Raw genomic sequence first — 11,101 nt, 5'->3', positions numbered from 1 at the left:
TAATATGTTACTGATAAGAGGCTCACATAGCACCCTGCTACTTTCCTGACCGCAAAGGAAACATTTCCCCTAGGTGTATGATAGTGAATAAATACCATAAATATCAGAAAGGATCCAAAGTGAATCTAAACTCCCTTTTTAAATGCTTTGAAGAAGAATGAGGGAGGCATGTAGTTCTCTGTGAAGAGACTTAAAGTCTGAGTATGTTCTCTTTGCCTAAATTCACTTAGACATAAAAAGAGAGGATTGAATAACAGCTATTCTTCATGATTCTAAAATTGCAACTTTCCAATGGCTCTGTTTAACAAGGGTTGAATAATAAAAATAATATTAAAATAATAATATTAAAAATAATATTTAAAAAAACTTTTGTTTTTACCAGTGTTGCAAGACATGCATGCTAGTTCATTTGGTTTCTAATAATGGCTGTGCAAATACACTTAGTGATCCATTTCCACAATGGCCGTGTTTCTTTAAGAGACCATGGTTGTTAAGTTAGGAGATCATTGAACCATGTAAGGGTCAATAAAAGAATAAACTGGCTGGCTAGTGATTGGAGTACAAGGAACTTGGGCCTTGTTCAGTGTCTGTGTGTCCATCTGCTGCTCGCAATCACAGGAAGCCGTGGGCCCCCACAGCTTGCTGTTCCTTGATATGGCTTCTGGAAGGATCATTAAGCTGGTGGTTTTTGAGCTTCTGGAGCTTGCTGCTTTCTCCATTCCCACCCTGGTGATGATGGAACAGTTTGCCACTGCTTATCAAAAGACAAAGCAGAGTTCGGATAAAACACACTACTGGCTGGTTGTCTCCTGCTCCATTGCCTATGTGGCTTCAGTAACTCTATTAATTTGGGTTCCCATAAAAGTTCTCTTATACAAGAAGCAGCATCTGTACAAAAAAATTACAGGATGGTGAGTAAAATAATTCTTTCTTTGCCTGTTTTTATTGAGACAAGGCCTCTCACTTTGTAGTTCAGGCTGGCCTTGAACTTATATTCGTCCTGCCTCAGTGTCCAGGCAGTAGGTATTACAGGTGTGTACTTCCGTGCTTCAAATAAAAGAATTCATTAGTAGGTTATTTCTGGATTGCTGTCAGGTATTGTCATGTTCTATATGCAAGGATGTAAGCCTAACACAAGTGTATAGAAGGTGAGATTAGTGGTTAAGTTACAATCATGGTTTCTGTAAACATGTCGACAGTATCTCATTTTCAGTGTTTTTCACGAACATTTTTTTCTGAGTAGTAACAAATTTTGTGTGTTAATTATGTTATTAGTGTACACCCATGATATCCTATGTTGTACACATTGTACCTAATTTATCTGTACACTAAACTGCATAAAATTATCAGAATTCGCTTATACAAATCCTGAGAAGAGTGCAATGTAGAATTCTACTTTCTTATAAAATGACAATGTCTATTTGTACATGTTTACATTGCATCTTTCAGATCTGAACATAATTTGACCAGTAACTAATCAACATGTTCCAGATAAAGTGGTTCCTTTAATTACATTAGAAAAATGATAGTTTACTATGTTGATAAATTCTTTTATCCTTGTAGAGAGCAAATATTTCCATGATAAATACAGAAATACTTTAAGTAAATTGGTTCAACTAGCAGTTTTGCTAAAGATTGTACTAACCTGTGCATGGATAGTGGTTGAGAACAAGGAACCTGATACTGGCATGGTCTTCTTTTCAGATCTGATTCTTACAGATTCTTCTTCTTCTTGTTATTTTTTTTTTTTTTTTGCCAACTCTGGGCTCAAACTCAGGGCTTTCAGTTCTTGGTCTTCCTTGCTCAAAGTTGGTATTCTGCCAATTGAGCCACACATCCACCTTGGCTTTTTGCTAGATAATAGGAAACAAAGTCTTCCCGACATTTCTGTCTACCTGGCTTCAGACAGTGACCCTCCAGCACTCAGCCTCCTCAGTCCTAGGATTTCAGGTGTGAGCTGCTGGTGCCAGATACGTTTGAAAAACAAGAGGCTGGGAATTTTTATCATAGGCAAGGACTGGAATGTAAAAATAATGCAGCACTATGGCTAGCGGTATGTTCTGGAAGCAGCTGAAAAGGAGAGCTGAGTGTGGGTGGGGTCATGAAGTATTTTTGAGGTACTGATACTAGAAGTGCCTTCTGGAACCTTGTCAGGGCACTTTTGGTACTCTAAAGGCAGAGATCTTAGGAAATTTTCCAGGAAACAAGCTAATTTGTGTTTGGCTCTGCCTTCATCAATTGGCTCTAGGGTCTTTCTAACCTTGTCCAGAGTCCAGGATCTGTTTCTCTCACACTTCCTTGGAACTCCTTTGGCTGTCCAAAACTCTTCACTCAACCAGCCATTCTGAGGAAATTGTGGGAGGAAGGTCCAAATGACAGCAAGAGTAAACCAGGGGGAAAAGGCCCACAACAGCTCACAAAAGAGCTCTTTGGTCCTGTGTGTGTGTGTGTGTGTGTGTGTTTTCACACTCCTAAAACCTTATATTCAGAATGTAATTCAGGCAGCAAACTTTAAATTACTGTTATTAAATTGCATCTTTATAGACCACTTATTATGTGTTGAGAGCTTTCTATATAGGTTTCTGTTCATTTTTTACCATCTGACTTAAGTAGTTCCACTTGAGGAGTAGATTCTTGAATGAACTTATCCTGGTTAGTTCCAGGAGGTCAAGCAACTTTCCAAACTCATCCTCTTGGACCAAACTTTGGACCTTGGTCCATACAGCTCCACAATTGAAACCCAACCACTACCTTGAAGGACAAGGTCCCAGTTGCTTGTGGGCAATTGGAATTAAGAGGAAAACAGTCTTTTCTATCCTCTGCCAGGTGCCTGTGGTGTTGTAGTCACTTCTGGGGTCTGTTCAAATTTTATTTTGTATACCTGGCCCAAGTCTTCCCTGTGCTACAAAGTCCTGGTTTGTCACCATATTATGTATTCTTTTGGGAAATCCTCTTCTTATCTCTAGTTTCTGTTTGTGGGTGTGTCTGACCACAAGTGTTTTAAATAGTTTTAGATAGAGGACGATTGATCTATAATTTTAGTGAACTATGGGACTATTTCCTCATGGACTTATTCATGAACTGACAAAGTTATCTTCCAGCAGCATTAAAGAGAAGCAGCAGCTCCCAAACCTCTTCTGGAAGTTTTACAGGTTATATGCTATAAAATTTAAACATTACTATAGCAGGGTGAAATGCAGGTGTCAGCATTCTCATGTTATAAACGAATAAACAGAAACTTAAATGATTAACTTTGGCAAGTGATAAAGGTAGTGAGTGGGATTTGTAGTAGAGTAGGGATTTGTAGTAGAGTGAGGATTTGAGCTGGGATTTGTAATCCCAGAAATGGCTAAGTCCATGCAATTTTTTCATTCTCATATATTTTTTCCCCTTTATTCTTTATTACTTTAAATAACACGAAAAATTCAACTCTTGCCATTAGTGTTAGGTAAATTAAATTGGCAGCTGAGGAAAGAGATCAGCACATGGTATTCAGGCAAGGGAAAGGTTTATTTGCAGGCTGCCTCTAGTCAAGTTGGAAGGCCAGGAAGCAGGAATAGAAAAAAAGGGTCGAATCACAGCCAGGCCTGTCTTACCAAGGTCAGGGGTGGAAGAAGGTGTGGCCACATGGGATGCAGATGTGACCTGGGGAGGAGGGGGAGGTTACTGCCTCCAAGGGTGTTGGTTACCTAGGTGACACAGGTACTGGGCGGAGACTTAACCAAGAGGAGGGAGGAGTCTGCCTTCCCAGGGTGGACCTTACAATTAGGAGACCATATTTGTCAATGATGTGTATTTTGGTATTATTTATGGCTCTCAAAGATGTCTATTTGGTTATTATACAATATACAAGTATCATTTATACAATGTAATATACAAGTATCATTTATTCATTTCTAAATAAATAAAAGTAATTGCTATTGTACAGAGTAAGGCTTGAAAAGAATTATTTTTGAAGACTAATGAGATAAACATTTGTTCTATGTAAAATTCCAGTGAGTCTCCACATTCATAGACTTAATGTCAGTTGAGACTATTTCTGGGGGAGGGGGAGGGAGAGAAAGAAAGAGAAGAGAGAGAGAGACAGACAGACAGAGAGAGAGAGAGAGAGAGAGAGAGGAGCTAGATCTAAGAAAAGCATACTAACTTGGGAGCCTGTGGCTCACATTTGTAATGCTAGGTACTCAGGAGATGGAGATCAGGCAGATCACAGTTTGAAGCCTGCCTAGGTAGAAGAGTCTACAGCTCCAACATAACCAGCAAAAAGCTGGACTGGAGTCATGGTTCAAGTGCTTGAGTGCCACTAGAGCAAGGTGAGCAAAGGGTTGGCCCTTGTACTGCAAAAAGAAAAGAAAAGGAAAAGGAAAGAAAGAAAAAAATAGCAGACCTGGTTTCAAACTGCCAACTTTAAAACTATGAAAACTCGATTAACCTAAATTTTTGAGTTTTATTTTACTCCTGAGCAAAATAGAAATAAGATTCTTTCCTGGAGTAAAGTTTTAAGATTTTGGATATGAAGATTTTAGCACAATGCTGAGCAGATAGTAAGTACTCAACACATATTATTAATGTTATTGCCTTGGGATGAACATATTACTTTCAGTGAAAATAGGAGCTTGTCTAATTCTCTGAATGTTCCTGAGAGGTGTCAGAAACGGAATGGAAAAACTGGAGAAAAGCCTAGGCTATGAGTTATAGTCCTTGAATTTGGAGAAATTTTTAGTGTCTTTTTAATCCTTTGAGAATAATGAGAACCAATATAGGGCTATATTAATGCCTTTAAAAAGCAATTAGCATTTATACAATGCTTTCATATCTCATTTTCTCACTTGGCCTCTCTGAGGGTGTTATAAAATTGCAATGGACATAATTCTCGCTTGATAAAGTAGAAAATGATTTCACAAATCTTAGTCAACACTACAACATGAACTTGAATTGGTCATTGTTGAATACTTCCTTGTTATTTTAGCATTATGGTTCCTTTTCAGGGCTGTCTCATAATGGACTAGGAATAAAGAATAAAAAAATAGCTGGGCACTGGTGGCTCATGCCTATAATCCTAGCTAACCAAGGAGGCTGAGATCTGAGAAATGTAGTTCAAAGCCAGCCCAGGCAGGAAAGTTGGTAAGACTCTTATCTCTAATTAACTACCAGAAAACTGGAAGTGGTACTGTTGCTCAAGTGGTAGAGCGCCCAGGCTCGGAGTTCAAACTCCACAACAGCCAAATAGAAAAAAGAAAAAAAAAGAAAAGAGAATTAAGGAATAAAGTAAGAAATGCTGTATTGGGGCTTGAACTCAAGGCCTGGGCCCTGCCCCTTAACGTTTTTGCTCAAAGCTGGCACTCTACCACTTGAACTACACTTCTACTGCCAGTTTTTTGGTAATTAATTGGAGACAAGTCTCATAGACTGTCGTGCTTGGGCTGGTTTAGAACCTCGACCCTCAGATCTCAGCTTACTGAATAGCTAGGATTATCGGTGTGATCACCTTGCAAGAAAGGTAATTTCACACCTACCCCATTGTGCATTCCAACAAATAAGAGTCTCCTGAAGGATCAGTGAAAGTGTAACACCACTCAACTCTGGAGTCTAGTGTGAAACTGGAGTAGATCTGTACTGAGAAGGCCTCTGGGGCAGGGTGGGATTCATGGGGGAGTAATCCCAGACTGTCTTGGGCCCAGATCCTTTCAAACACTTCTTTGGATCTTTCACAGTACCATTTCTTGAGGCATGTCAAGAATCCCAGGACATACTATGTTTGAAAGGCCCCAATCTGTGATGTGCCATTCATTATAAGGCCTGAACATATTTGATGAGATCTATTAGGTAATAGGTGAAGTGATAGTAAAATAGGTGCAAATGTTGTTATTTGCAAAAGCAAATGTTTATTGAAAATGGCCTGTGTACCAAGTATAATTCTAAACACATTGTAGGATTTGAGCTAGTTCCCTGTTACATAAAAGAATAAGTGTAATTCTCATTTTTAAAGTGAGGAAATTGAGGTATTGGAGTAAACATGATCCAGGCAAGAATAGTTGAACCAAGATTGCCTCAGTGTTCTGTCTGCAGAGACTGGTCTTGGGAACATCTCAGTCTCCCACATTAGCATACATAGGTGTCTTCCAGCAGCAGGCACAAGCATCCTCCAACAGCACATAGCACGTGTCTGACCTGCAGGAACCAGAGCCCACTCTCCTCTCAGCACTTTTGAGGCCACTGGGAAGATTCTGTTAACTGCACACTGGTACAGTATGAGCAGATAGTAAGTACTCAATGGGTCTGTCACCTCCCTCTGTACTAAAGGACCAATGATTTTTTTTTTTATCATACTTGGCTATAGGATTTCTGTCCTTTTCTGTGCCTCTCACCCATACCCTATGCAAAGCAGCAAGTGGTCTGTTTTGCTTTTCTCTCCCTGCTACTGTATGTCGAATGTCACTCTCTTGCCCAACTCTCTGCTCTCTCTGTTTCCTCGCACCCTTATTAGGCACTCATTTTCAGAGCCACCTCTTGTAAAATTCTGGCACTGTCCTGCAAGTTTTTATCCTCATACCTCCTGTCAGTCCATTTGTCCTGATTGGTTTTGTTCAAGGGAACACAAAGAACCCATTGTAAATTAGTGTGAGCACTCTGGAAACCTTCACCAGTTGGCATCTGTGCATCTCTTCTCCCTGTCATTCCTGCTCAGTCCTGTGGATTTGACAGTAAGTACAGTCAGATGTGCTTAACAGTGGGACACACTCTTGAGAATTGTGCTTCTGTATCAGAGAGGCAGTAAAATGTGTGTGTGGAACTGCGACTGGTATATAAACACAATCTATTTGGATTGTAAACTTGTATATTTATTTGTAGTGCTAGCGCTTGAACCTCCCTCATGCTAGACAAGAGATCTATTACTAACCTATATCCCAAGTCCTTGAGACACAGGGTCTTACCCTGTAACCAAGGTTGGTCTTGAACTCATGATCCTCCTGGCTTACCATTTTGAGTTGGAATTGCATGCCCAGCTAAACTTGTTTTCTAGCAAACAATTATTTTTGAATTTATTTATTTTGAAGATAATTTTATTTATCTGAGTATATTTTTATTCTTAATTGACACATAGTAATTATACATATTTATGGGATACGGTATATTTTTACTACTTGTGGTGCATAATGATCAGATTGGGGCAATTGTCATTTTCTTTCACTTTTGACATTTGTCATGAGTTTGTTTTGGGACATTCCAAATCCTCTCTGCTAGCTGTTTTGAAATATTCAGCTAATTGGTGTTGACTATAGTTATCCTGCTATGCTATAGAACATTAGAAGATATTCCTTTTATCTAACTACAGTCTTGTAGTTATCAGTCCTCTCTGTCTCCTCTTACCCAACATCCCTCCCAGAAATGTTTTTTGTAAGTAAAGTAAGTAACAAGTAACTGTAAAAAATGTAGAATAATAAATACTATTAGCAACACTAGTAAACGATCATATGAGACATTATTTGCTGCGCATAACTGTGTGTAGTATACTTGAACATGACTGGCAACACAGCATATTTGCAATAATATCCTCCAAACATGTCTAATGCTCTGTACTGTGGTGACGTAATGGCCATGACATCACCGGGCCATAAAACTCCTTTATATGACAGTGGGAACCCTTGTCTTAATCTGTCATCTGTCCTTGTCTGAAATGGCTGGATTCTTCCTTTAGAAAGTTTCCTGCAGGGGCTGGGAAGGTGGCTCAGTGGTAGAACGCTTGCCTTGCATGCTCGAGGCCCTGGGTTTGATTCCTCAGCACCACATAAGCAAAAAGAAAAAAGCCGGAAGTGGCACTGTGGCTCAAGTGGTAGAACGCTAGCCTTGAGCTGAAGAGCTGAGGGACAGCGCCCAGGCCCAGAGTTCAGGCCCCACCACCGGACCCCAAAAAAAAAAAAAGAAAGTTTCCTGCATATTAGTTCTACCCTTAAAAAACCCTTTTCCATGTATATGTAGAACCAGAAGTTAACATTATTCTACAAAATACCAGAGCTGGAAGAAAGTTCCTTTTCTATATTCTCTCACACAATATAGGTGAACCAATCTTCCTTTGATTTTACAGGATACTCAGTATTTTCTATGGCTCCAGTTATAAGAACAGCCTTTCTTCCTTTGTGGAAATAAACTCTGCCTAATCCTCTTTGTAGACATGAAACAGTGAATGTGACTGTCATTGTGCTCATTGCTCCCTGATACCCTCTTTTTATTGACCCTTGCTTATCCATTTCAGAGGATAAACTGTCATTTATTTGGTGATGGCTCCCTAAAGTATGTCAAAGGGGTGACTTGTCTGAGATAACTGAATCAGCATTGAATTCTATCATTCTTTCCCACAACTTCTGAACCTTCTCCTCTTGGAATCTCCTTGAAAGGCTGGTTGGCATTTTAATGTCTAGATCTGATCTCAGTATTACCCTGATGATATAGCTACTTGCTCCAGCTATGGATATAATATTACTGACTTTGTCTTTTACTGTGTTACCTGTTTCATAGCTGAGAGGACCACTCTTAGTTTTCCTCTTAGAAAAACTTGCTCTCAAAACAAGGATCCTTCAACCTGCTCTTAAGCAACTCCCACAAACCTATAAATGCCTGTCTTTGTATTTCACACATCTGACACAGTTTATGTGAACTGGTAAGTGAATGAATAGTTGAAGTATGTTTTACACTGGAATTTAGTAATTTATGCTTATCCCTAGTAAATATCATTACATTAGCTTTAGCCATATTTAAAGTCAATTGAAATCTTTACAAATATGCTAGTGTCATTTTTGAAAGATGACTGTTGCCCTTGATTCTGTATCTTCTGCAAAGAAGTTGGCACAGCAGTGCCAACTCCTCTGTAATCACCACCCAATGTCCTAGCTGGAATGGTTGTATTTTCCAGTTCATGACAACTCTTTAGTCCACTCTAAGGGTTTAAGCAACTGTAAATTTACCTTTCTAATTCCTATTTCTCATTAATTCAATTTCTTTTAAGTAATCATTTTCTGAGTAGCCAATGATTTCCTGACAGACTTTTTCACAAGCTGAACTGGAGTATGCCACTCCCTATATTGGACTTGGCCTGGAATTCAAGGCTATCTACCCTTGCCCTCCTGTCCAAACTACCTCCCTCTACACATTCCTTATGCTACCGAGTGATACTCTCAGGCCATGGTAGGGTGATAGACAGGCATCTTAGGTATAGCCTTCTTCCTCAGGGATTTGCTAGTCTGCTCTGGAAACCTCATGGTTATACATGAAAAATTCAGAGAGTAATAAAAGGCCCTATATAAAAAAATTACCAACTTCCTCCACCCCACAGTCCTTCATTAGCTCAGAGTATAGACAACAAAATTTAATGCTGTGTACTGGTTGGTGTTTGCACTCTGAGACTCATACAAGTGCTCTAGCATTTTACCCACCCCCCCCTAGAACTTTTTGCCTTTAGTTTTTTTTCAGATAGGGTCTTGAACTTTTTGCTAGGGCTGGTATCAGATTGTAATCCTTTCTAGCTCTTCTCTCACTAGCTGGGATTACAAGGGTGTACCATCAAACACAACTTAGAGAGATTTTTTTCTTTTATCATTCTTTTCTTCCCTTTTCTCTACTGCACCCCATCAGCCTATATAGAGCTTTGCACTCAGTAGGTTTCCAATCCATGGACTGCGTGGACTCAGGTTTCCTAGAAGAACATTTTTTTTTATATCATCATTGCTCAGAGATTCTAAGGTTTGAGCTATATACATACCATATGTTCCCATAATATTTGGCACATAGTTTGAACTCATCAAATTATAGTTCAGTGAGGGAATATTCTTATATATCGGGAAGTTAAGACAAAACTGGAAAGACAGGAAGTTCCTGCACCTTTGACTTCATGAATTGCCAAAGAGAGTCTCTCTACAAGCTTCTGAGTAGCAAGTCATTTCCAAGTAATTATCTGCATTTCCCGCCACAATGCTTCCTCTGTGACTAATCTCAGGGCCAGATATTTTGCTACATAAATAGGCAGCGTTAGCTCACAGTGGCTGAGCTCAGTCTTTTCTTCATGGGCACCATTTCTGGGAATGTCCTTGTCAAAACCTATTTATTACAAATGCCCACCAAGGCCTTAATATTCCCAGAGTTTCATCCATCAATTACACCATGTTCCCTCAGTTCTTTTTTAGTCCATCCAAACTATAGATCTTCTAGTATGACTTTTACTACGAATAGACTTCCAAAGACACATCAATGAGATTTCTGGCAAAAACTCAATTAGTGTGATTGGTCTTATAGGATCGTGGTAACAAAGTGCCACAAACTTGCTGACTTACAGAATATCGTCATCTCAAGCTCTGGAGGTCAAGGTAAAAATGCTAACAAAGTTGGCTCCATCTGAAATATATAAGGAAGAATCCTTACTTTCCCCTTGCTTCTGGCTGTTTGACATTCTTTAGCTTATAGATACATCATCCTGGGCTCTGCCTTGATCTTTTTATTTTTTTATTTCAAGACATAAATTTTATTACAAGATTTTATAAAAGGCATAAATTGCCATTTTTAAGTTCTATGATATTGAAAAAAATCTGTCACCAATCATTTTAGCTATCACATTAAAATATTTAAAATTTGTCGTCTACTTACAGATTTAAAATACATCTCAATGTGTCCCCCCTGTAAATAAAATATTACTCTCAACTACTGGGACATTCTGAGCAGCCTTTCAAATTTTAATTGGGAAAAGCATAGTGAAGTGGTGTGACACGGTATTTAGAGTCATTGGCTCCAGGCTACTGTCTTTTACATTGGAGAGACAGTAATGAATGGTAAGTAATTGTTCTGAGGCTGGTTAGCCAGGCCACTGCCTGGGAAGCTGGGAGGGAAGGCAGCTCAGGAGAGTGCCAACAGTCCAGCCATACAGCTCCATTACCCTTATTCTCCCTCCTAGAATGATGCAGCTCTGGGTAAATTAGAACCTCTACAGGTTTCACTTTCCTCTGATGACTATTGTGTTTTCTTTGGAAATAAGACTTTTACTGGTGCGTATTTTACAGTTGTTTGTAAGGATGAAATATTCCTAAACACAGGAGGCACAAAATAAGTCTCCAGT

At 39.2% G+C, this 11,101-nt stretch overlaps 1 protein-coding gene across 1 annotated transcript in view; it reads left to right on the top strand.

Annotated features, from left to right (window-relative positions):
• Positions 1–635: 635 nt before the first annotated feature.
• Positions 636–11,101, top strand: part of Tmem236 (transmembrane protein 236) — a 37,283-nt gene continuing 26,817 nt past the window's right edge. The window contains exon 1 of the mRNA XM_013014646.1: positions 636–911. Coding sequence (XP_012870100.1) covers positions 655–911 — 257 coding nt within the window. The 5' untranslated portion in view covers positions 636–654. The remainder of the gene's footprint in view (positions 912–11,101) is intronic.

This window comes from Dipodomys ordii, unplaced genomic scaffold, assembly GCF_000151885.1.
Source record: "Dipodomys ordii isolate 6190 unplaced genomic scaffold, Dord_2.0 Scaffold24, whole genome shotgun sequence".
NCBI classification, from domain to species: Eukaryota; Metazoa; Chordata; class Mammalia; order Rodentia; family Heteromyidae; genus Dipodomys; species Dipodomys ordii.
The sequence above is the reverse complement of the archived record's forward strand: the minus strand, read 5'-3'. Positions and strand labels throughout refer to the sequence as shown.